The 27,981-nt window shown below is 33.6% G+C and overlaps 3 protein-coding genes across 4 annotated transcripts in view; all 3 read right to left on the bottom strand.

Annotated features, from left to right (window-relative positions):
• Positions 1 to 2,151: 2,151 nt before the first annotated feature.
• myd88 (MYD88 innate immune signal transduction adaptor) lies at positions 2,152 to 6,092 on the bottom strand. The gene is given in 5 exon segments (NM_212814.2): positions 2,152 to 2,658; positions 3,978 to 4,069; positions 4,484 to 4,664; positions 4,745 to 4,867; positions 5,653 to 6,092. Coding segments are annotated over 5 exon segments (855 nt in total). The 5' UTR covers positions 5,957 to 6,092; the 3' UTR covers positions 2,152 to 2,503.
• A 1,166-nt stretch (positions 6,093 to 7,258) lies between these two features.
• Positions 7,259 to 21,720, bottom strand: cry-dash (cryptochrome DASH). Of its 2 annotated transcripts, XM_073940174.1 has the most exons (15): positions 21,680 to 21,720; positions 21,521 to 21,605; positions 20,275 to 20,447; positions 17,639 to 17,732; positions 17,430 to 17,560; positions 15,207 to 15,355; positions 13,882 to 13,970; positions 13,725 to 13,798; positions 12,970 to 13,059; positions 12,816 to 12,895; positions 12,329 to 12,388; positions 11,113 to 11,270; positions 10,912 to 11,031; positions 9,359 to 9,535; positions 7,259 to 7,719 (listed from the first exon to the last, which is right to left on the bottom strand). In XM_073940174.1, the coding sequence occupies exons 2-15, from the start codon at positions 21,584 to 21,586 to the stop codon at positions 7,615 to 7,617; spliced, it is 1,566 nt and encodes a 521-aa protein (XP_073796275.1). In that variant the 5' UTR covers positions 21,587 to 21,605; positions 21,680 to 21,720; the 3' UTR covers positions 7,259 to 7,614.
• A 903-nt stretch (positions 21,721 to 22,623) lies between these two features.
• map3k22 (mitogen-activated protein kinase kinase kinase 22) overlaps positions 22,624 to 27,981 on the bottom strand; it is a 111,486-nt gene continuing 106,128 nt past the window's right edge. The window contains exon 18 of the mRNA NM_001423668.1: positions 22,624 to 27,883. Within this exon, the coding sequence (NP_001410597.1) occupies positions 27,655 to 27,883 (229 nt within the window). The 3' untranslated portion in view covers positions 22,624 to 27,654. The remainder of the gene's footprint in view (positions 27,884 to 27,981) is intronic.

The raw sequence follows: 27,981 nt of genomic DNA on the forward strand, positions 1-27,981 counted from the left end.
TGGCAACAAAATGATAATACATAAATATATATATATAACGAGAGAGAGAGAGAGAGAGAGAGAGAGAGAGAGAGAGAGAGAGAGAGAGAGAGAGAGAGAGAGAGTTGAGTGCCAAATGATGCCATGTTCATAAAAGTAGCTTTAATAATTCTTTACATTTATATAGGGCTTTTCTAGACACTCAAAGTGCTTTAAACATTTTTGGGGAAATCTCCTCAACTACCAACAGTGTCGCGGCGGCAACCATATTGCGCCAGACCTCATATCACACACCAGCTGATTGGTGTTCAGGAGACAGAGTGATGAAGCCAATTATGGTATGGGTATGGTAAGGAGGCCATGATAGACAGAGGTCAGTGGGCAGATTTGGCCACGATGCTACTCTTTTTCGAAGGACATCCAATGATTTTTATCAACCGTAGAGAGTCAGGACCTCGGTTTAACGTCTCATCCTCAAAGACTGCGCTCACTGAGCAGTATAAAGTCCCCGTCACTATACTGGGACCACGCAGACCACAGGTTGGGCGCCCATTGCTGATCTCTTTAACACCACTTCCGGCAACAACCCAGCTTTCCCACTTGGTCTCCCATCCAGCTACTGACAGGGCGCAGCCCTGTTTAGCTTCAGTGGGTGACCATGTGAGAGTTGCAGAGAGCTAGCTGCCGACAAGGCTTTGAAAGAAGGTCTGCAGTAGTGTTCGCTGCCATTTTCATAATAAAAGTGTAGTGTACCTTTAAGATCCAACAAATAATAGTTCATTTAACTGACTGATAAGACATCTGATTAAAGGAATAAAAAAATAGGCTCGTTTTACAAGTTACCTTAAGTGAAAAAAACTGGCTGCGGCACTTTTAACAAAGACCATTAGCATCTCACTCAAAACTTCTCACTTATAAATATATATTTTCTGTTTAAAGCTTGACTCTTTTGTAATTAAATTGTGTACCAAGACTGACAAAAAATTAATAACTGCTTTTTTTGTAGGTCGATATGGCTAGGAACTACATTCCAGAATATTAATGAAGGAACTTTGCTGTTTTACCAGGGCTATAGCAGGCACAATATTACACAGTGATGTTACATAGTTACCTAGTTGGGGTCTACTTACAGCCAGTTATTAGGTTATCATGGATTATTGGATTTAAAAATATTAAAACTCAACTGTTTAACTCCAGATGACTAGTAAAAGTGTAATGCTAAGCACTCATTTGAGACATTGCATCTACTTGTCAACTAATCCTCATTAGATTATAAGTAGACTGTTCGATTGGGTTTAGTGTAAATTGACATGTACTGCAAAGTTTCTTATGGTCAGTTAAATGTGTATTGAAGGACTGTTAAATGTCAGTATCAACAGATATTAAGCAGACACTCTACTGATACTCAACTGGACCATCAAAATAAAGTGTTACCAAAAGCTTTAACCACATTGATGTAAACATTGTTTGTTGACTAAATGAAAAAATATAAAACCTACCAGAGCACATTCTGCTGTATCCATCATGAGCTGGCAATGGGAAAGGGACTCCTCAAAGGTTTCGATACATTGTTTTTAATAAAAATACAGAAGGCTTACTTCATGAATTACAGCTTGTAAATGAATTTCTTTCATACTTTGCGTCAAATTATTTTAAAATACAAGCAATAAATACTCATACTGATTTTCCTTACATTTAACATTTGAACATTTTTCAATGCATTCTGTTTCTGATCTCAATAATCAATAAGAATCTACAAACATTACTTCTCTATTTGTTTTACTCAGCAGCTTCAATAAATTGTCACTCCTTCAGTAGAAATGAACAGGAAGTGTGATGTGGACACTTGATCTATATACAGCTATACAAGCACAATCACACATAAATATCCTACTGTACCAAATTAGTATATGCATAAGCTCACGTATGTACAGTGCTCTCAAATGTATGTTTAAACTATGAGCTCAGAGCAGTAAAGTAATTGTTTTTATATTAAAAAATAAAAAAAAGACCAATTCCATTAAATGCAATTACGATTTGAGCAAAATATTTGGGCTAACAAATCAAAAGCCACTGATATTTTTTTGAAGATAAACATGTAACGACTGAATTGTTGAAATTAAAACAGTAATATTTACAGTAGGCTAACCAACAACAGAGAGAAAGACTGTATTCATCTGTGAATCTGTATTTACCTTCTCAATATAATCAGATGTACACAGTAAATAGCAGAGCACACATAATTCCCACAATATACAGTATATTCAACATCAAAATTTTATAATACACAAAAATAGCCAGTGTAACAAGAACTAAATGTAAAACAAGATCACAAATGATTAGAAACTATTTACTCTGGAAAGCTGAGTGATGTTTTGATTTGTGCAGATGTATCTGTCCTGAACACTATAAAAAGTACCTGTTTGAAAATGTTGACTCAATACTGAAACTCTCCCAATAGCAAGTCCTTCCTCTTCGTAAAGAAGAGTGTGTTTGTGTGATGCTGAGTCTTCAGCACAGCAGATTAGGGCAGTGAGAGTGCTTTGGCCAGTCGAGTCCAGAACCAGACCTGTGTGCAGGGTTTGCTGTAATCACAGATGGTCAGAAAGCGCAGAATGCTGGGAAACGGCCTCTTCATGGATTTGTAGACGACAGGGATTAGCCGTTTAGTGCGAGCTCCTGAAGAACAAACAAAAGCAAACTGTTGCATTAACATTAGATCCAGGGCTGCACAATATATATATATATATATATATATATATATATATATATATATATATATATATATATATATATATATATATATATATATATATATATATATATCGTTTCAGCATCGATATCGCAATGTGTGCATCCGCAATAGTCACATCGCAAAGACATGCAACGTGTTGAGTCTGAATTATGGTTGAAGAGGAGCTACAGAATTGTATTTAATCACTGTTTTCATACACAATTCATATGATTTATGCAAAAATTCTCACTTCAAATTTCTGTCTTGTTTCTAGTCAAAATATCTACATTTCAAAGTGAAACAAGATTGTCACTTACCCCACTGGCAGATCATTTGGCTTGTTTCGAAGAAAAAACTGTTTAATGAAAACTTTCACTTATTTTTTCTGATGGTAAAAACTAAACAACATTTATACTTGCTTTAAGATTTTTTTTTTAATATTTAGACTGGAAACGAGCTAAAACAATGGAAGAAAAGCATTTTTTTGCATTGTGATTATTTAGTGTCTTTACTTGAATACTGTTTGACTCCCCAGAAAACCATCAAATAGAGCTATTCCACTTATCCTGTGAAACTGTGGTATAGTATATTTATCGCAGAAAAATCAAATATTGCAGAGTGAGATTTTTCCAATATTATGCAGCCCTAATTATTAGACATGTAAGATTAGATATATTTGTGGTCATATTTATAAAGCTTCTGGTTTTAGAATAAAGCAAATATAACAGTTAAGGGCGTTTAGACACTTTGTTGCAACAGTAGCTGTTCTAAATTCAAATCACTACTGTACCTGATGGGCTAATTGCTTTTTTAAAATGGTTATTTCATATATGTATCAAACTTTCACTAAATAAAACTACGCAAATTAAACCCTTTTTTTCTTCTCAGTACTAATAGTGGAATTATTGCCATTTAATTCGTTCAACATCATGTGAATGAAAGTGTCCTGCAGTTTCATTAAATAATTCAAACTGTTAGTTGTGTATGAATTGTGCAACATTTTATGTTTTTTTAAATAAGTTAATAAGTTTTTTTTAAATAAGTTTATAATCCGGGTATTACTTTTCATTATAGTAATTTTAGTGTGAACAGAATACTTGCACTATTTATATGTAAAAACAGAATAAAAAACTGGGCAAGTATGTGAAATATAGATGAACTTATTGAAAAATGTTAATTGCCTCATGAAGAGAACCCTTAAAACAGTGCTGGAGCTGTAAAACACACTCAGTAATTCAATGAAATGTTAAGGAAGATTTTGTACCTGGGCAAAGACTGAGCGCAAACTTAGTCTGAAAATCACAGGCATCACTATCCAGATAATCATCAGAGATGACCACCACCATCCTCTTACACCTAAGAAACAGCATTTACATAAAACATATAATACAAGTAATAAAATAAATATATAAAATATAACATTAATTGCAACAAATGTACATAATAATAATAATATATGGGGGATGCAGCGATATAAATATTGTGGTAAATTGTATAGTAATGTTACTATTATGGTCATAAAAAAACAATAAATAACTGATTTCAATATTATATACAAAAAACAGACATCATTTTATACTTCTTTATTTTAACATTGTACTATATAGATTATATTATGTTATATAAATTATATTAAAGTAAATGAAATATATAAAATGTATTGACATATCTTTCATATAGTTTTTAAATAATAGTTTTAATATACTTTTATAAAATGACATTAAAGCTTTTTACATTTACTGGACGCTAAATATCCACAAAGCAACATGCCTTTTTTCGATAAGCTCACTGGCGATGGTCCACACGCATGTGCCAGGAAGGACGTCTCTGTCAAACACACAAAGCTTCAGGTTGTATTCGGTGTGTTCCAACTGTTTGATCATCTCGTGGACAAACTGAATGTCACTCTGACAGTAGCAGATGAAAGCATCAAAGGTCTCAGGTGTCAGTCCTGTTGACAGAGAAGACAATAGTTAGTTTGACACTGCTAAACTCCACAGCACATTCAGACAGAAGGGGTTAAACACTGACCCTGTGGATCATCATAAAGCGTGATTCCTTCTCTCTCCTGTGTTCGAGGTCCACAACTGTCCACCACTGGAACCTGAAGCGGTTTCCTCTGTTGTCTTTCCATGTACTTCCTGCAGTCGTCATCTGTGCACAAACACCAACAACATACAGTATGATAACACTTCTGTGGAGACCTTTGCTTTTCATCAAATGCCATTTTTAGATGTGTGAAATGTTCGATTCTTCCTGTAGTCATGATTAGTCCATCTTTGATCGAGACATGATGAAATAATGTCTGCTTCCATAATAACAAAAAATGGCAAGGTGCTCTTTATTATTTGTTCTAGTTCAGTTCATACTGCTGAATACATGTGTTATTACAGTCCTACACTTTGGCCATTATATATATTTTTATGTACAATAAAATATAAAAAGTACAAAATATACTGAATGTAAAAAACTTTGATGTACAATAGATTTTTATTGACATGAAAATATCAAATTCTTTCCTTTTCTTTTCGGCTTAGTCCCTTAAAATAAAAAATAACAAGCATAATAAAAGTTTACTTTACCCAGAGAAGGATTAATTCTTTTTTTTCCTGTTGAACACAAAATAAGATACTTTAAAAAATGTTGAAAACCTGTAACCATTGACTTGCATAGTAATTGTTTGTCCTTCTATGGGTGTCAATGGTTGCAGAGTTTAAAAACATTCAGCAAAATATCTTCTTTTGTGTTCAATATGAAAAGGAAACTCATATAGATTTGGAACCACCTGAGGTTGAGTAATAGTGAGATAATTTTCATTTTTGGGTGAACTATCCCTTTAATAACAACGACAAAAAATAATATTTGATAATGCAACAATTAAATAATATATTGAAGCGAACAAAGAAAAGCAATAAACACATGGAATTTAGATGACGTACCTAAAATTTCTTTGAGCTCGGATATGACATCTTTCCTTTCAGCTTTTTCTAAAATCGACAGTAAATTCGCTACTGTGGCGTCTGGACGAGTTTCCCAGTCCGTCAAGACCTTTTCAAAGGGACATTCTCTTTTCTCGAAGTTTTTGATCTCCAGGTACGTGAAGTCCATCAGTTCTGCCACTGTCCTCCAGTCTGCCGCCACAGTGTTTGTTGGGTTTAGGAACAGACCCAGTTTCTTTCGGAAACTGCAGTTTAAAGCTGTTACTGGAATCGCCTCATGGTCTATACTTAACTTTGATGCCATATTTATTAGCAAAACCTCTGTTATCCAGCGAAGTTGTTGTATATCTCCGCGTTACCCCGAAAAGAAACGTGAATTAAAAAAGTAAAATAGTTTAACGTTAATATATTTTAAGTTGTCATTTCCTGAAGTTACGGATATACTGAACTTTAAGAAAACAAATTTACGAACTGAAGTGCACCACGCAAGTTGGCAAGTTCACGTTACAACTACACAACAAGCAAAGCGAAGATTGAGGAAATGCTAGCTAAAATCTCTAGTCTGGTCAGAGAAATGACGAAATACGTCAAAAAAGGAGGAGGAAAAAGAAGGGAGGGTCGACTGTTTCAGGATCGGCTGATAGATGTTTTCGAGTCATGAGGAGATTGGTTGAACAGATCTCAGGTCTGCTTAAAAAGCCCCAAACCATATAAGGTCAATTTCCGCTATTTTTACGCTAGGCTAGACGGCCCACCGTGGAGGGGAAAGGCTTCAAATTGCCTCTTTTGCAGAAGTGTTTTTTTTCCTTTGATGTAGTGAAATAGTTGTTTTACTATGTTTGAAGCAGTCTTTGATTTAACATTGTCAAATTTAATAAAATAAATGTTTCACGTTAGCAATATTTCTTTAATAGTCTATATAAAATGTTTACCATTTGTTCAAATTTACAAACCTTTTGTCTGATGCACAAGCTTAAAAAGATTTTAAAAAAGTAGAATTAGTGCTTCTTACTTACCAATAAATGCAACAGTGGTGCTTTGTTAACACTTATAATTGGAAGACATAAGTCAAAACTGAATTGTTGTTGTCTAAATGACAGATCCCATATATATATATAAAATGGCATAAATGCTACATTTGTAACTAGTATTAATAGAATAATTACTATTCACTAATGAAACACTGAAGTAATTAAGTATTTAATAAGTATAAGTATCTAATTAATAAGAACTAGTATCTTATAAACAAATACTAGCATCTAAAAAAAGTACTAGTATCTTTTTAAAAAAGGTAGTGACTAAAATCATTAGTTGAATAAGTAGATACTATCTAAAATAGATACTAGTTGCATGAAAGCAGAAAGTTGCACAATTAACAGTTTAAACAGCTTGCGGTCATTTTGGATAAAAGTATCTGCTAAAACAGTACATGTAAAAGATCTGTCTTTTACAGCTTTTCCCCTCACTTTTTAAAACAAAACTGAAACACTTGCCACTTCTCACTTCCTAATTCTACTTAAATGAAGGAAATATTCTGAATGTGCACATTAATCAAAGTATTTTCACAGTATGACCTACCATGTACATCATGTGAGAAAGGCAAAACTCCAACAAAATCCCAACGGTTTTATTTTTAGGTAGAGCATAATGAAAAATGATTATAAATGATCTTACTTTTGTACTAAACAAGGACATCTTAAGGGATACTACCACTAAAACTGTCATACTGAACTTAATGCAATACAAATAAATACATGAAAAATAGAGTAACAGTTTTTGTAAGAACAAAAAAAAGAAAGCAAGTAGCCATTTCTGTATGTGTATGAAAACAGATTCAGAAAGAGCAACATAAAACCACACTGTTTTTCGATTTCCTCTTCCTCATTCAGCAATGTAAACTGTGGCCTGAGCAGATGCTGCAGTGTCACTTGAGTAAAAGTGCAATTTCACCTCATCTTCTCCTCAAAAATGTTTGTTCTTGGAGAAGTAGAAGTCAATGCCTCTGTCTTTGTGTTGTCTTGCTGTGTAAGATGAACCCTTTCTTCCTTTAGATGATGACGAGCCAGACTAAAAGAGAAAGAAATGTTTTGTTTTTTGAAATATTTTTTTATTTTGTCCATAATAATGAATGAGCTTCACTTGTGTTGTCAAAAGTATAGATATTTTGCTTTGCATCGATACTGAAATGTCAAACTTAAAACGTCATGGCTTTTCTGCAGAATTGATACCTGCCATGCATTAATGAGTCAAAAAAATGCTAAACCGCTGTTAGACTTGCCTAAAGAATGTTCTGCATGTTTTCATCTGTAGTATTGTAGTTTTATTTACTTGAGGTTATAATTTGGTTATTTGTTTATTATTGATTGTTCATTGTCTTCAAGTGATCTCTAGTGAAATTAAAAATAAAGATTTTTAGATGTTAGTATCACTTGTTATATCTATAAGCTAGAGTGCAATGAAACTGTGATAAAATACACATTTTGAAGATATAAACCTGATACAAACATCCAAAGCTTGCAGTTGTCACTCTCACTTAAATGGATCAACAATTTTTGAACATCACTTCATACTTCAGTTTCTCATCCAATCTTGATCAATCAAATGCTCTATTATGTGACATGCCTCGCTCCCTTCAAGACGCTTCTCATTTGCTTTTCATTTGATGCGCATGAGCTCAAATTCTCTGGCTGCGTCCGAAACCGCCTACTACTCAGTAGGTACTGCATTTGAATTTAAACGTACTTCTCGGCCATTAGAAAAGTACGTTCTATACAGGATAAATGTGAGACGTATGAATGAAATTAGGACATACTACACCTGCCATTTTGTCCTGGTCACAAGACCTAAATGTGTCAGTTGCGTCACTTCACTCCCATTCATAAATTCTCTCGTGGGGCATCATGGGATAGCACAGCATGCATGGGATGCGCACTTCTGAATCTCGCCGGAAGTAGTTAGTCATCCGGGTACTTCTAGCATACTGTTTTTTTTAATTCTATGAATTCGGACATTCTACTCGGCTCACATACTGATTTTAGAGTACTATATAGTATGAAAGTATGCGGTTTCGGACGCAACCTCTGACTGGCAGAACTGTGATGAAACAAAACGCTATTGGCTGTTTTTCAAAAAGGGAAGAGCTATTTTATGTCCCACCCTCTCTTCGTGTTTCAATTGACATTACGTCAAACATTGAATAAAAAAATTCACATTTTAAAGCACTTCACAGGACCTTTAAAATATTACATGGATTAAAACCATGAAAACAACAAATATTTTGTATCTTACTCTTATCTATTTATTATTTTTTGCTGAGCCAGTGTAATGTTTTACTATTCGAAGTATAGCAATAATATAAAATATTAAATTTGAATTACGAAATGTAAAATGTATTAAAATACTGCATGGCATATAATGTTTTACACTGTTTCATGGTAAAAAAAAGATTATTATACAATTATTTTACTCCTATATTTTTTCAACAAGGCCAGTAAAAATGATGTCATGGCAAGTGAAAATCTGAACTTAAAAAGTTAATCATTTTTGAGGTTTTACCTCTGGCAAAAGAAAAAACTTAGATGTTCATTAATATTGTAAATTGAATGAATGCTTTGGTAATATTTCCCAGTGATTTTAAAATTGGTATCAAGTATTGATATACTTAAAGATCAAGTATTGCGACAACACTACTAGTTAGTGATCTTACTGATTTGTTATTGACGTGTCGACTCCACTCGGGTGCGGTGATGATGGGACAAGGGTATGTTTGGTTGAGTGAGACCTGTGCGTGTGACAGCGCTGAGTTGCTGAGGGTCCATGGTGTGTGAACATCTCCACCTTTAATACCTCGAAGCTCAGGAACCCACTGACGGACATAGTCGCCCTTCAGAAATACATCAAGTGTCAGATCTGTGCAGGAAAAGGCTTTATCATGGTGCATTAATCTCTCCTGACACTTCTGTGCACTCACGTTTAACTTCTCCTTTCTATATTTACATTTGCATTCACAGTAGAAGCAGCTCACTGAAGTGATGATAAAGAGCATTCAAAGGTGCAAAATAAAGCGGTTCATTTATTGTAATCATTTTATTAATTTAAACTCTCAAATAATTAATGATAATAGATACAATTTAAATAAAAACTTGAAAAATGCATTTATTTTGTTGTTTTTATTTATTTATTTGTACAGTAGGCTGTAATTTTTAAATAATAATCTATTGATTGTCTATTCTAACCAAAACAATGATTTGATATTTAAAATATATTAATATATCTTTAGAGTTTTTTTTTAATTTGAGGTTTAAATTATGTATTTTATTTAATTTCCATTACATAATTAAAATACATTGTTTAATTTAATTTTACTAAAGTCTGTAACTGTTAGGAATAAACTGCAATTTATTAATTACAATTTAAGTGGACCAAGACAATAGTTGATATGTAGAATATTTAGACAGAAGGTGAAGGTCAAGACTTATTTTATTTTAATTGTATTGTATGTATTTTAAAATATTTATTTTATTGTTACTAAATTTACACCGATTAAAACGATGTATCATTTGTCATCAATCATCTGTTTTATCATTCATTCATTTTCTTGTCGGCTTAGTCCCTTTACCAATCCGGGGTCGGCACAGCGGAATGAACCACCAACTTATTCAGCACGTTTTTTATGCAGCGGATGCCCTTCCAGCCGCAACCCATCTCTGGGAAACATCCATCCATCCATCCATCCATCCATCCATACTCACTCACTCACTCACTCACTCACTCACACAGACACACACACACAGACATACACTACGGACAATTTAGCCTGTCCAATTCCCCTGTACCGCATGTCTTTGGACTGTGGGGGAAACCGGAGCATCCGGAGGAAACCCACGCGAACTCAGGCAGAACATGCAAACTCTACACAGAAACACCAACTGAGCCGAGGTTCGAACCAGCGACCCAGGGACCTTCTTGCTGTGAGGCGACAGTACTACCTACTGCACCACTGTGTTGCCCCATCTGTTTTATAATTTGTAAAATAAGTTAATTATGTTTAATGTCTGCAGCAGTAAGCAGAAAAAGCATTCAGTGTGTTCACTAAACTATATATTTTCTCCTTGGCAAAAAAAATCTAATGAATGACAACTACATAATTAATCTGTCCTAGCAAAATATGCTAGGATGAATAGTTTGAATCAGAATGTATGTGTTTTTCCCTATGACATGCTATTACAATAAGAGAACTATACAAAAACTACAACTCACATTATTGTCATAATCCAGTCCTTGTTTGATCATATTAAACTTCCTGTTTTCTCTTGGGTCGTTTCCTATTCCTGCGCTGTACAGCCAGTTTCCATAGTTGCTGCAGACGTCATGATCCACCTGAAGACAATGAAATATAATATCTCACCATATTGAAGCAAAGAGCAAAAGCATCAGTACACTTTATCAAATATAACTAACCAGCAGGTATTCAAACCATTCGGCGCCAAGTCTCCAGTCCAAGCCCAGGTCTTTGGTCAGAAAGCTGGCCACATTTTGACGTCCTCTGTTGGACATAAATCCAGTGAGCGCGAGCTCTCTCATGTTGGCATCTACAAATGGCACGCCAGTTCTTCCCTCTGCAAAACATGTGTGAAAATACTGCACTCTTAAAGGGATAGTTTACCCAAAAATTACTATTCTGTCATCATTTATTCACCCCTTGTCTTGTTCCAAACGGTTTTGAATTTTATTGTTCTGTTGAACACAAAAGAAGATATTTAAAAAAATGTTGGAAACCTGTATTTGTTTTTCATATTGTGGATGTCAACGGTTACAGGTTTCTTTTGTGTTAAAACAGAACAATAAAACTCAAACTTGTTTGGAACAAGTCAAGGGTGAGAAAATGATGGCAGAATCTTCATTCAATTCAAATCAAATCAAATATAATCAAATCAAATTAGTTATTAATTAGTGAAATTTTTGTCATCATTTTTTCACTATTTGACTTGTTTCAAACCAGTTTGAGATTTATTGTTCTGTTGAACACAAAAGAAGATATTTTAAAGAATGTTGGAACCATTCTTGGAATGGAATGTTGGAAGCTAAATTTGTTTTTCCAACTATCAATGGTTACAGGTTTCTTCTTTTGTGATAAAACAGAACATTAAAACTCAAATTAGTTTGGAATATATCAAGGGTGAGAAAATGAAGGCAGAATTTTCATTTAATGAATAATTACTGAACTCTGCAGGTCATTTAGTCACCCTGAAACAGAAAGTCAGGGAAACCCTGAAAGTCAACGCTACTGACACTATTTGAGTCAAAAATATGTACAGTATATTCAGGCAAAACAAATATCATGGCTCCTGATGATACATACAGCAATTCAGGTAATAATGTTGTAGATAATGTTTAGTTTCTTGTACAAAAGAACCGGATCATTTTTTTATATGACATTAATATATATCATCGAAAACCACTGGTACAATTGCCTGTATGTGATTTTTGAAGTGCAAATTAGAAATCACCAAGAACCACAGTTTCAGCTTAAAGCCTACTTTTATTTTTCTGCTTTATCTTGGATGAATTTTAGAAGAAGTGAAAAAAATAGTAACATTTTGGATTAAACTATCCATTTAATTTACACAAAAATAGATTGAAATGTTTTGTTATTCACTTTATGAAATAACGTTACCTTTCCATGCATCAAACATCTTCATATCTGTATTCCATGGCACATGCTTGTCTTGCAGACCTTCATAAGGGAAGAATTGATCATTTTGATCAGTGATTTAAACAAATCCATTTGCTGCTATATTCAAAGGTGGAAGATAGGAATGTGCTAAAAACATTTCTAATGCTACAAAAGATTCATAGAACATTTAAAAATCACTAATAATAATGCATTTAATATAGTTTCATTACCTCTGAAGGATCATGTAAAACTGAAGATGTAATGATGCTGAAAATTCAGCTTTGTCTGCAGCAACATTATTTTATTACCAAGATTCCTCTATTTTTTAATATTCTTATTTTATCATCAAATAAATAAAGTCTTGGTGACCATAAACAGCTTTTGAAGATGTGCAGAAATCTTACCGACTCAAACATTTTGGTAGTGTAAATTACAATGAAACATTTCAAACAAAGAGAATCTAAAACCAAAATATCCACAGACTCACCGTTCATATAAAAGATTCGGTTTCCGTATTTCAAAGCCACAAACTTAAAGTAATCTCTCCACAGAAGTTCAAATATCACCCTGGTGAAGACAAATACAATAAATCTCAGACATGAGCTAATCTAATTTGAAACCTTCCTAATCCTGTTACTCACCAGTAGGTGCTTTGGTTGGCGGTTCGTTCGACTTCGTACTTTTTAATCTGCTCATAAATGTATCTGGGTGAGATGCAGCCCAATGCGAGCCTGAAGGAAAGTGATGAAAAAACTCATGAATACTGAGCAATAACACTCATTCACATCGAGAACTATAACTATAGGGATAAATATTACAATAACTGTAACAATAATGTTTTGCTTATTATGAATAAGCCTCTGTCGCTTTAAATGCTCAAGGTCTTAAAGGGACAGTACACCCAAAAATAAAATATTAATCACAAATTACTCTCCCTCTTGTTGTTCCAAACCATTATGAGTTTCTTTTTTCTGTTGCACACTAAAGAAAATATTTTGAAGAATGTTCAAAACCGGTAACCATTGACAGCGATAGTAGGAAAAACAAATGCTATGGAAGTCAATAGCTATTAGTTTCCAACATTTTTCAAAATGACTTTTTTGTGTGTGTAACTAGCAGCAAATAGATGATACCAGAGTTTTTGTAATTTTAATTTAACAGTAGGATTTAATTCTGATTGGCTGTCAATGTTTTCATTCTCCATCAACTGGAGAAAGTTCAGAATGTGATTCCAGTTTTATTGTCTTTATTGGCGTATTTATAGTATAAAATTCACACTACTAAAATTTGCATACAATTAGCATGATTATCAAACTTTATCATTAGAGTTCTACACATCTTTTTTGGTGTGCACAGCATTTAGCTATGTTTTGATTATGCATTTTGAAATGCTCACCAAGGAGAAAACTTTGTGGAAAAGTCCACTCCAATCATTCCATTCCGGGTCTCTTTATAAGTTGCAACTGCATTCTGTGATAAAAGAAGAACATTAAAAGAACAATCCTCTCTCTTTGTTTTCGTCGGTATTATAAAAGAAGACTTATAAGCCTCACTGTATCCCAGAAATAATGCTTCAGTCTAGCAAGAGCCTCAGTTTCTCCACCACGGCACGGGAAGGCAGAACGACAGTCGTCCAATGGCTCTGAAACCGGAAAACACGGTGTACTATGAGAGTTAGCTCTGGGTATTGACAGATTTCAGTTTAATTCAAATTATTTCTTATTTAAATTTATTTTAAATTGATATCAGTTAATTGGCGTTCCAGGTACAGAGCATACGACATACAACTGTCCTCAAGGAATAAAATACTTACTTAAACATATTACTTAATGGGAAAATCAGTGTAATATGTGACCCTGGACTACAAAGCCAGTCATTTTTGGAATAAATAATAAGCTTAATAAGAATAAATTGGATCCTAATTAGCCGAGGTATGACTATTTCTATTTATTTTCTAATAATTTTTGCCATAAAATAAAAAAATGCTGACCCATATGTTGCCAAAAATATAACAGAATGTGTAGCAGAAGACTTTTGAAAATTGTACATTTTTAAAGAGAAATTTAAGGGGGATTTCATCTTTCTACACAGTAATATCATGCAAATTTTGTGTTTTGTTAGATAATATCAGGTTTTGCATTAAGATTAAATTTAGTTGGAAACGAAACTGGAAATGCAATGCATTTTTGTTATTCGGTATTTGCAAACAAAGCAGTGTACATATATGTTTGAATTATTGGATAAAAGTAAAATGATATGAAAGCTAACTTATTATGATTTAACTTTACGGTAGTATTTAGTGAAAGGCACAATGCAGATTTGTCTTAATTCAAAGCTTTAATTATTTCTTTATATGAATTGAGTTTATTCTCAATAAATGTATTTCTGATGATTATACCAGAGTTCCCACCAAGTTAAATGTGAAATATAGGAATTTCTATGACCTAGAATTAAAAAGGAAAACAGGCTGCTGTTGAGCAGTTCCTCCAGAAATTAGCAATTCTGTGATTGCTGAATATAATCAAAAAAATCAAGCAAAAATCACAACATTTAGAGGATTTCCATATTTTTAATTGGTGCAGATTTCTCACAAATTGTGATTACTGAAAATTCCTTGACTTTTCAATGTCTGGACTCTGGAATGGACCTTTTAAAAATCCATGATATCCATTCAACCCTGTTATACAGCCATCTTAGAGAAAATCAGAATACAATTGATGCCTAATAATAGTGCTATATTCAGAAACTGGAAATATGACTGACTGATTCAGCTTTTCATCCTTGTGCCACTGACTGGGTCATGTTTGTATATCTATATTGAGGTTTAAATATGATTTTACTACACACATTCTGGTACAGTGATGTAGATGATCATCACCTGTCTGTCCTAGGCTGTCAAATGTAGGAATGGGACCCTCCTCCAGTCCAGAAGGGGGGGATTTCACCTGTTCTGGAGTGGAAAGCACCGGTCGCACTCGTCCCTGAGCCTCCACTGCCTTTCTGAACTGTGTGTAAACATCAGGTAACCTTTCAAACACAGAGGAAATACAAATAAATCACTGATTTTACAAACACTGATACACTCACTGGAATTACCAATCATGTCCTGAAAAAAATAAACAAAGAAAAAACAGGAAGTTACAGTTGATGTAGATTTGCTAAATTATTTCCAGTACTTTTCTGTAAAAATTCCTTGGTAAGTTTAACTTGGTTTACAAAGCTTTGCAGTTTGGATATGCTAGATTAGATGACTTCTTACAATTGGTAAAAAAATCCATTTTATTTATTATTTTACTTTTTAATATATGCTGTCACGAGTAAAGCATCATACAATTTATACTTATGTGATACTTATACTCTACAACACTGGCAAGAGCACACAAACAATGAATATATTAAAAATTGTGTAATTGGTTATAATAAATATTAGTATATTTTTTTAATATAAAACAAATATTCTGTATAATAAAAAAATGGTATTTACTAATACTGCTTATATGCTTAAAAAAAAATCTCCTACGCATATACTCAGAAAATTTAGCAAAACAAATGAATGTCTGGAACATTTGTGGAAATTACAGAGAGTATAAAAGAAGATTTATTATTTATTTTGGGATGAGTTACTAAAAATGCAGAATTTACTTGTGTTTTAATGACAAAGTATTATGTAGGAGGCACAAACAAAAGTTCCATTATAACTGGCTTAATGTTTATTAAATTATACTCTACATTATTAAAGATAAACATAAATATGTAATTTTATGTGACAGAAGGTCTGTTTCATGCCGCTTTGAACATTTATTTTTAACATTATTTTCAGGGATTCAATATTTATATATTATTGTGTATTATTGAAATTGCACAATTTGAATATTTTTAATTGTCTAAATCAGGGGTCTGAAACTCGCGGCCCGCGGGCCATTTGCGGCCCTCAGTGCAATATTTTGTGGCCCGCGCCGACCGCTGTACACTGACAGAATCAGCGGAGCGGGGAGAGAGAGCGCTCCCCGCTCCGCTGATTCTATCCGTACACAGCGGTCACTGGCATTCCCCGCCCGCCGTGTAAACAAAGGGGCGGGGATGCCGGTGACGTCACCACGCACCCCGCCCCTTTGTTAGAACTCGCGCCGGCCAGAACCAAGGTAAGCTGTTCCCGCCCCTGCCTGCCACTTAGCTACCTATCTGCAGCCTGCCACCTACCTAGCTACAGCCTGCATCTTATATATATTATAGGTAGATATAGACTGGTACAGACTGATGTGACTGGAGTGGGGTGGGGGTGTTTTACTTATACATACGCCTTTTTTTTAGGTGAGGGAATGGAAGTTTTGAGTGAGTCTAGACAGGTCGAGACTTAATGATGATCATCTTCAAGCCATACTGAGGGTCTCAACTGCTTCCGCTCTAAAGCCAAATGTGGTTCAGATTTGTGAGAAGAAGCGCTGTCAAGTCTCTGGCAGCAAGGAGTAGGCAAAAGATGCCATGTTCAGAAGAACTGTTCATAATCTTCACTCAATGTTCTATTAATGTTCAGGACACTTCATGTTCAGAAGAAATAATTAAAACAGTTAATAATGACATTTGAGGACTTTTTTTGCGAAATCCCTTATGCGGCCCAGCCTCACCCAGACTTTGCCTCCTGCGGCCCCCAGGTAAATTGGGTATGAGACCCCTGGTCTAAATCCTTAGTAGGGGCATAATACTGTTGCACTGGAATACATACAAAATGCTGTAACATTGTTATTAGCAAATTGTTTAAATTATAACATTATTATTTTTTAATGGCAAAATATTACATGGAAGACAGAGACATCATAACAGTTCATTTAAACATATATTATGAAAATGATTAGGTTATCTATTATTATTGTTATTTATTTTATTTATTTTTACTTGTTTATTATGGAATTAACTCAACATAAATATATTTGGTGAATAAATATATAAAATATACAATGAAATCTTGACTTGAATTCTAAATGAATAAAACTAGGTTGAAGAACTAAAACATTAATAATAATTTGTAAAAAAAATAAATAAACTAAAGTGCTAAAAAGTATATTAAAATGACAACTAAAAGAAATTGTGTATATTTTCCTACCCTCCAATGTGACTGAATGGCAGATCATCTCTGTGGTAAAGTGTGGATCCCCAGAAGGTCTGAACTCTGACTTTGTTTTGGCAGCAGATTTCTTTCAGCTTCTCCTCCACACTCTTCTCCTCTGACGCCACCTTCAGACAGCCGACAGATAGACTTACACATTCACAAATTTCCCACATTGGTGATGTCTGTTAGATCAGTAAACTCACCTCTTCATGAAACGCCACAGTAGAGACTGAACCCAGCTGCTTAATCAATTCACAGACAACATCCTCCGGCTTTCCCTGTCTGACCAACAGTGTACTACACAACACACATGAGAGAGAGAGGGAGAGAGAGAGAGAAAGAGAGAGAGAGAGAGAGAGAGAGAGAGAGAGAGAGAGAAAGAGAGAGAGAGAGAGAGAGAGAGAGAGAGAGAAAGAGAGAGAGAGAGAGAGAGAGAGAGAGAGAGAGAGAAGGAGAGTTATCACCCTAAAATCAACATTTACTCATGATTTCTTTAGCTGGCCTTTTTTTCGGTTGAACACATAAAATTAGATATTTTGAAGAAAGTTGGAAACCGGTAACCATTGACTTCTGTACAAGGAAAAAAAAAAGCATTCTTCTTTTTCTGTTTAACAGACGATATAAACTCTTAAAGGTTTTACACATGTAGAGACAGAATTGTCAGTTTAGAAATATTCCTCTTATATAGTCTACTGGCCAGTAAGATGTTTTAAATAAATATTTTTAAAAGCTATATAATAATCATATAGTAATATACTAATCAAAAAATATGTCAATTGTAAATAAAACTATTTTGAGATGAAAACAATCAAACAGAAGCAACATTTGATGAATGGCTTAAGGAACTGGTAAATATGATCCAAATAGTGAGATTATGATTCATTCACTTATTCATTTTCTTTTCGGCTTAGTCCCTTTTTTTAATCAGGGGTCACCACAGCAGAATGAAAAGCTTATCCAGCACATGTTTTACACAGCGAATGCCCTTCCAGCTGCAACCCAACACAGGGAAACACACACACACACACACTTATTTATTTATTTCTAAAAGCTTCAATTACTTTTATACTTCTTTCTTGTTTCATGAGATAATTCTCTGTGATCTTCATTTTTCTGATTATTAGTATCACTTATTTTATTACCTTTTTCCATCCACTTCTGTGTCTTATACAGTATGTGTGGGATCTGTTGTTTGCTTTATTTATAGAGCACATTATATATATATATATATATATATATATATATATATATATATATATATATATATATATATATATATATATATATATATATATATATATATATAAATATATATAATATATAAATATATAATATATATTGTATGCTGGTCTTTTATATGCAAAATATGTATATGCAAAATATATAAAACAGATTAAAATTAATTATTTGCAATCAAAACGCAAGAAACAGAAGGTGATTTTTTTAATGAGACTTAAAAGCATCAAGGGAAGAACACGACCTAATATGTAAAAGTAGACCATTCCATAGACGGGGGCTGTGAGAGAAAAAGCCCTGTCACCTCTTGACTTCAACCGTGTTTTGGGAACAACTAGCTGAAACTTGTTTTCTGACCTGATTGGAGTAAATGGAGTATGCCAGTGAAGAAGCTCGCCAACATAAATAGGCGCCAGACCATTCAAACCTTCAAAAACACGTAGCAATAACATTATTTAATCATAAATTGGACTGAGAGCCAGTAAAGAAATGATAAAACTGGTGAGATACAAGAAAATTTTTTTGTCCCAGTCAAAAGCCTAGTGGCTGCATTTTGAACCAGCTGCAGGCGTGCAATTGAAGCCTGCAAAACTCCTGAATACAAGGAGTTGCAGTAGTCCAATCTGGACAAAATCAAAACATTGATGATGGATTCCAACTCTTTAAAAGGCAGAAAAGGTTTCAACTTGGCAATGTTCCTTCACTAATAGAAACCACTTTTGATGACTGAACTTATTTGCTTGTCAAACTTTAAATCAGTGTCAAAGATAATATGCAAGACTTTCTGCATGACTGCAGACCTTAGGCTTAAGCGAACCTAATTGATTAATTGTAGATTCACAGACACTCGGAGGGTCAAACACTAGCATCTGTATCCCAAGAATACTTTTGGTTTTTCCTCTGAAGTAGTAGTACATACTCTGTTCTTCCTTTAGACTGTTTTATTTAAATTGTATATTTGACTAGAAAACTAACAAAAACATTTTAAAAATTATATTTTTTAATTATTTTATTAAAAATGATAATGTTATTTACCGATAAAAAAATTCTTACTGGATTTAATTATTCCAGAGATGGTCTTCACTGCCACATGATCATTCAGAAATCATGGGAATACAATACTTTCCTGCTTTATTATAATTTTTTTTTCATCAAAGTTGAAAACTGTTGGCCTTTATCATATTTTATCTTATTAAAAAGAGAAGATTTTAATTAAAACAAATTCTGTTATTTCTTCATCAAAGATGCCTAAAAAGTAAAAAGTATCACGGGAAAAAACATCATTGACAATTTTCATCATCGACATTTATAAAATGCTTTATTAGGTATTGAGTACCAATAATGATTGATCATAACAGTAAATCAGTTTATTATACTGATTTTTGAATAATCAAGTGACACTAAGGACACTGTGACATTGGAGCAAATTAATTACTTTATGAAACAAATGAAAATCAGTTATTTTAAAAGTAAATAATATTTCACAGAAGACTTTGCAAAACAATAAAAAGTCCTCATTCCAGACATTTGATCAGTACTGTACACAGTATATGTGTGATAGAATACAAGTATGAGTAGAGGAAGTGTTTACTGAGAGCCGTACCTGCCGTGTTTCTTCAGCAAGGCCCTCAGGTCTTTTACACTGTCTAGGAGGAAGCGCAGCCGGAAGGGGCCAGTTTTGGGGAAGTTGTAGTGATATGTGCCCTGGTAATGGCGCGGGTCGAAGCAGTACAGCGGTATTATGTGCTCTGCATTCCTCTGAGCCCAGTGAAACACCTAAATGAATGTAGGAAAACCGGTTTCTCATGTTTCTTTAAGAACTTCAACAAAACTCAACTTGTCAAAGCCAGCACGGCATTTCAGAAAGTCACTGCTTATTTACACAGTCTAGTTCAGCATTTGTATTTTCTTCTAGGCAGGCCTGATAACATTGATTTCAAATATGGAATTTCAATAATTTTTTGGGGGGGCAAAAATCATTCATCCATTCATTTTCTTTTCTGCTTAGTCCCTTTATTAATCCAGGGTCGCCACAGCGGAATGAACCACCAACTTATCCAGCACGTTTTTACACAGCGGATGCCCTATTAGCTGCAACCCATCTCTGGGAAGGGCAAAAATTATAAATGGTCAAAATAATAAATATTTTCTTTTGTTGTGGCTGAAAATCAGGGTTAGTAAACCAACTGATCGCTGAACTCTTCTAAAGTTAAAACATTAGAATTGTGTTGTCTAAAATAAAATGCACACAAACATGTCAGAAAATATGCTACATTTGATTTATTTTTACACCAGTATATTACAGAATAAAACAAAAACGAAATCCAGAAAAATATAATAATTTATTTAGCCTATTAAAATAAGCATCTTTTATAATCAAATGTAAAGCATGATTTACATTTAAAAAAAATCCATCTATTTGAACTACTTAATTTTAAGATAATCTGATTAATATTTGTCAGTCAGATACACAGTAACAAAATAAAGAACCAATAAACCCATTGTGTTTATAAAACAACACACGGGTTCATGTCAATGATCTTCAATGTATAATGTGACCACGCCCGTTAGTGACGATTACAGACAAACCAACCAATAAGCGCCTGCATAATGCTTCACGTGGATATTATGTTTCGCAACACAAAAATAAACTTAGGAATTCAGTTTATTACTCTTTATGTATCCAGTTTTATGTAGTGTGTTATTAACGTTAATAGTAATACAAAGGCGTCATATAACACGTCATATAATACAATGTAATCGCGTGGTTCTGGCGCGAGAGTAGAAAAGCCTGTGCTCGCTTCTACTACAGATAAGAAAGATAGTATGTGGATGTTTGTAAGGTTTACCTCGTTATCATGCAGCCGCAGATCGTTCCTCAGCAGACAAATGACTGTACGGGAAGCGGACATCATGAAGACCGGCCTGTGAACACTGCAGAGCGGTCAGTTTACCAGGAAAGCGACTGAGTAGCACGTTTAGTAACAGGCGCGTGCTTGTGGGCTTACCAAACATGAAGACGCGCGCACGCACGTGCTCTTCGCACCACGCTCAAACATAGCTATTTTCACACATATGAAGATGATTAGGCGTGTCTCAAGAATTCTGAAGCGTCTGGTTAAAAAAAAAAAAAACATTTCGGAAACGTGAGGAAATGATATATAATAGTATACACGTTTTTTTTCATTTAAATAAACAATACTCTTGTCGACCAGACTGTAAAAATAGCATAGTAGCAACAAAAACATCGCACAAAACAATTTTCGAGATGTAATTATAACAAAATAATGATAATAATTATTATAATAATAAATTTCTTCTGTACAAAAATCCCATTTAAAAAAATGTATATATATATATATATATATATATATATATATATATATATATATTTTTTTTTTTTTTTTTTTTTTTACAAAAATAGAAATTACAAAATAGTTTACACTCTAAATGAACTGTTTTCTGTTAATCATTTCATTATTATTAGGTTTGACTGTCTCAGTAAACTTACTTCATAAATATCTCTAGACTTGCTTAAACTGTCTTAACAGAAATAAATGACAAAATGTAATAAAAACTTTAGTAATTATTTATTTTACATTTTACTGTACTAGAACAAATAATGAGACTAATCTTAGATTATGACTTTTAACAAAGAAAGCATTAAATTAATGTTAAAAAAAATATTTTTTACATAATTCATTTGCAGATGACACTTAATATGATAATATATTTTTCTATTTGGCCAAAAGTCTCCAAATATGTATCATAAGTATGAGACTCCTTTCAAACATGTAGCAGAATATTCATCTTCATTACGTAACTGAAAAGTATTTTTCACATTTTAAATAAAAATATAAATAAGTAACAATTATAACAACAACAAAAGCAAATAGAATAAAATAAATAAACTATTTTTTAAAATAAACAAAAATACAACAGAAGCAGAACAGATTTTAGACAATAAATTTATTTATTCCAATGTACAAAATCACTGATAAATGTTTCCAGGCTTTGTCATGAAGGCAGCACAGAATGCTTCATTGTCAGCCCCTCAAAAACCAGCATGATCTGAAAGCAGATCTTCACAATCGTTAGAATATACTGGGACTAAGGTACTTTGAATATAATGAAACATTATGACAGCTCGATACAGCATGTATTTACAATACAATCATGTTTCAGCAAATGTCCTTGCGTGAAGGACATCAGACAACACATTCCTCCTTTATGCGTTTGTAAAACGACAGAATAAGGGCATCAGAAAAGGCACAAACTGCAACACGGATTGCTGCTGGTGTATTTTGTCACTGTCAAACATCATACTATCAAGCTGAACATGTACACTGACACCAAATGAAAACAATAATATGTCTTATAAAACAACATACGTCCATTTTTGTTTTCATTTTCATGATTGCAGAACAACAAAAGTGTTTGTACATCTGAGTCCATAAAAAACAACAGGTTTAAAAAACAAAACAGAGACTCTTTCAAAAGTGACCAAATTCATAATTCAAGCATATGATTTGCTCTTTGGTTGTTTTCGACTGACCGAACAGTACGAGAATGCAAACACACCAGTTGTAGTAGTCTACTCTCAAATATTGCTTTTGACACTTTAGGGTAATTTTTATAGTAATAATACAAAACGTTTGGTATTCTCGCTCCAAACACGACTTAAAAAAAACGTATAAAAATATGCATTGACTCTCAGCGGATTATCCTATGTGTGCTTTATGCATGAGTGCAATGGGAATGTATTTACAGTGATTACCTCAGGGTAAAGAGTGCTTTCACTTAAACTTTACATTAAACATATATAGAAAGAAAGAGTGTTTATACAGTCTTCATTAGCTGAAAAAAGACACATATCTCTCTCTCGGACCACTTTGGTGGTTGCATATGCCTTATTGTGTGTCTTTCTTATTCTGGTTAGATTCTAACCATCGAACACAGTAATCTTAACTAAACAAAATTACTCAAATGAGTATTGTACAGTACATCTATGCGTATATTTGCTCCATGAGGTGTTTGTGATTGGAGCCAGGGATGAAGAGGTACATAATCAAAATCAAATGGATTCTGCTATACAAAAAAACAACACATTTTAATAACATCATTTTGTGCCAGATTGGGAGCGTATGTGATTTGTCCAGGAGCCCCTGCTGGTTTTAAGTGCATCAGAGGTTCAGATAAAGTCAGCCCGGTGCTAATGCATGTAAACTGTGCTGATGTTTTGGCCCATCTGTGCCAGTATATGAAGAGTCTGTACTTTAGCTGCATTCTTACTAAGTCCTACTGTTGTCTCCGTCCCAAATGACACAACCACTAGATCACTGTGTCCACACTCTGGATCAGGGTGTCCTTATTAAAGAAAGCATTTTTTTGTTTGTTTGTTTGTTTGTTTGTTTAAATGTGACTTTACTGTTGTAGATATTTGATGTAGTTTTAAAATGTCATGTGGTGTAACCATCAAGTTATGTCTACACTATTTGCCTCAATTATTTACAAATATTAATTAATATATATATGCATATCACAAATGATCAATTTTGAAATATGATTAAAGATTTGAGTTGTTAAACAGCATGACATTTAGCATATGTACTACCAGTCAAAGGTTTGGGGTCAGTAGGATTTTTAAATGTTTTAAAATAAGTTTCTCCTGCTCAACAAGGCTGCATTTATTACATCAAAAATACAGCACAAATTGTAAAATTGTGAAATGTTATTGCACTATAAAATAACTGTTCAAAAGTAGTTTATCATTCAATTTAATAATTTTATCCAGTGATTTTAAAGATGAATTTTCAGCTTCATTACTCCAGTCTTCAGTCACATAATCCTTCAGAAATCATTCTAATATTTATTATTATTATATAATAATAAATATTAGAATCTATTATTATATTATATAATAAGGCAGCAGTTATTTAAAAATTTTAATAAATATTTAACAATAAAAAAGACATTTAATAAATGTTACCTTGATTAACAGAATAATAAAAAAAAAACTGAAAAAAATAAAATAAAATAGACCCCAAACCTTTTACCTAACTTTTTGACTTTTGATATCATATTTACTAATGTTACTTTTCAATTTCTGAAGAGATTCATTAAATGGTGACAGACTAAAGTGATACGAGTTGGCTAACAATACCTTTTTCAATCCATGTGTTTTTGAATATTTTTCGGAAATCAAATAAAAAAAGAGGCTATTATATATTAAAATGTGCTGCACAAAGTGGGGGAATATAAAAATGCTTAACTCAGAAATATTATTAAGGTTTTGGGGGAGTCACGCCACATGACATTTCACAACCTGAAATACTTGAATGTTTTTATCTACTATTTATTATTAGTTTAAATTTCATGCCAAACAACATAATTCTTTCAAAATCGATACTTGAGGCTTTTATTATTGTGACAGAAACAAATACTGCCCGCTCTCACCGTCATTTGAAGTATCTATACCAGGGGACTAGGGTTTAGCTCCAACCCTAATCAAACACACCTGAATGAACTAATCAAGGTCTTACTAGGTATACTTGAAACACCCAGCCAGGTGTGTTGAAGCAAGCTGGAGCTAAACCCTGCAGGGACACCGGCCCTCCAGGACCGAGATTGGTGACCCCTGATCTATACTGTTTCACAGATTGCGATGATGCATTTACAGAGTTTCACTTTGAAAAAGATACAGTTAAAACACTGTGCATTGTAACATTATGTCTTATTAGATAAATTAACACTGCGGTGAGAATCTAATACAACACCTGATTTGACTTCATTCAATCAATGTCTACATATGTGTTTTCATGGAAGGTTATGGTACTTTCCTATGCTTTTGGTGCAAATGGGAATGTAAAAACTACATTTGCTGTCATCTCTCGTTTACCGTACACTTAAGTTACGCATCATTGTTTCAGGTCCAAATGCTCTTCCGGTGCCAAAAGCCAATAAACAAATGGTACTAATGTACACTCTCAGCAAGTTGTACACATTACATGTGGATAGATGTTTAACTAGTTATAGCCAGTTGAATATATTCCGTTAGCAAAAATAGAAGTTAGAGCAGTTGACTTGCAGCATTGGCATCCCAGGTAAAAAAAAAAAAAGTGCACTAAAATGCACTTTATTTAAGTATACTTAGTACACTTTTCAGTAATGTACTAAAAGTGCTCTATTTTCGCACACTAATTGTGTACTTAATGTACTAAAAGATAGTATTACGTATATGTTAAGATAAACTTAATACCATCTAAGTGTACTCAACTGTGCTATTTTGAGACACCTTGAAATTGAACTAAAATGTGCTTGTAACACTATATCTGTATTTTAAAAAAATATATATTGTTACAACTAGAAATACACTTGAACCTCACTTTTAAACATTTAAATATATGTATGACTAATTTAAAGTATAATAGTAATATATTAAAAGAATATACAAATTGTAAAAAAAAAAAAGTGTGTTAAATACTGTATTAAAAGCATTTTGGGAAAATGTAGTTCTACTACAATACATTACTAATAGATTTTTAATAAAGTCAATTTAATGTAAACTTAAAATTACCACACTCCAAATCAATTTAAGTGTTAGTGATAATTGCATTCACATTAAGTGTACTTAAGTACAACTTTTGGGAAAATGTACTTCTACTACAATACATTACTAATAGATTTGTTATATTAACTTATTTTAAACTTAGGATTAGTATGTAAACAGTGTACTAAAATCAACTAATGTTTAAAGCACTTAAAGCACACTTTTGAAAAACACACTAATAAAACTCTTTTGGATGTTTTTTCTGTAGTGTACTTTATTGTAGTACACTAAAAATTTATTTAAGTATTACTGGTATTTAGTATACTTTTGTCAAGTGTACTAAAGTCCTACTGAAGTATAAAAAAAACTTTTAATTAGTATATTTATAGTTTAAAACCATCAAACTTTTATTTAACACAAAAAAATAACAATGTACTAAAAATGTATTTGCGGGTATTTAAGTGTATTTTAATTGCATCCAATTATATATTTTTTTCACCTGGGATAGGCCTAATAGGCGCCAATGAACATCACTTGTCCTGCCCCCACTCCACCGAGAATAAAGCCACGATCACACTAGCATTTGAGCTTACAAAATTCTGTAGTATGACTGCTGCGAAATGGCGCAGTTTAAAACAAGATGATTAGACGTTAAAATATGGAGCAATCACTCGCTTTATCAAATTTCTGAACAAAGAGGTCATGAACTTTCGAACAAAGCGACAAGCAAAACTTGTCACAAGAGCCTGCGTTTCCAGTCTGTTGCATTTGCAAGTGTATTAATGGAAGTCTATGAGGTGAAAAGTGCACTGTGATGATGTTACAGCTTGACGTTGTGTTACCACTATGACGTCTATCAGATGTTGGATTTTGGTTGTCATACCTGACGAATAAATGTCAGTACTGAATGTCAATACGACATTGGTTTAGGATGTTAGCTCGACTTCGGATTTTGGTCACTTTCCAACACAACCTAAAATCAACCAAATATCAAGGTCATTTGACGTCATTTTTGGACATCAAAATAACGACACAGACACTGGCTAGACATTGAATTTTGGTCACCTGACATCCCAATCTAAATCTAACCTAATATTAGCATCTTATGAAGTTGTGTGCCTGCTGGTAGGGTAATGGAAATCCACAGTATGACTTTAATCTTCAAACCACAAAATAGATCCATTAAGTAAACGGGAAACCCATCAATCTCAACTGAAGTGTGTCATTTGGGACAGAGCCATGAGGAACTCTGACTACCAATATGAGAAGTGCTATCATTGGTTTACCTCAGTTTTAACATGATAGTTTTGTGTGTGATTTCGTTCGTTCATATCCCCTTTGCATGGTCGTGTTTGTTCTTGGTTGGCTGGTCGGTGGGTTTCTCTGGACCTTGAAGGCAGGAGTGGTGATGGTTTTCCCTGGGCGTCTGCACGATCAGAAGCTGCCCTGGACAAACGGATGGCTGAGAAGCCCCTCGGCGGTGGGACGCCATTTCTCCTCCACAAAGATCTGTCTCAGGAAGTCTCTGCATGCGTCAGAAACTCCCTCGGGCAGGTTTGGCTTTGTCGGCTGAGTGGCGATCTTGAAAATGGCTGCCATTGCTTCATATTCAGCCCAAGGGGGCTTCTGAGTTAGCATCTCTACCACTGTGCATGCAACACTCCTGAGGAGACAGAGACAGGGGCTATTAGGTTACAACAGCATTATTTCAATTCAATTCTTGTGTGAACTTTGGGAAGTTGCATTAAAAAAAAACGCTGA

This window comes from Danio rerio, chromosome 24 (assembly GCF_049306965.1).
Source record: "Danio rerio strain Tuebingen ecotype United States chromosome 24, GRCz12tu, whole genome shotgun sequence".
In the NCBI taxonomy this organism is placed as follows: domain Eukaryota; kingdom Metazoa; phylum Chordata; class Actinopteri; order Cypriniformes; family Danionidae; genus Danio; species Danio rerio.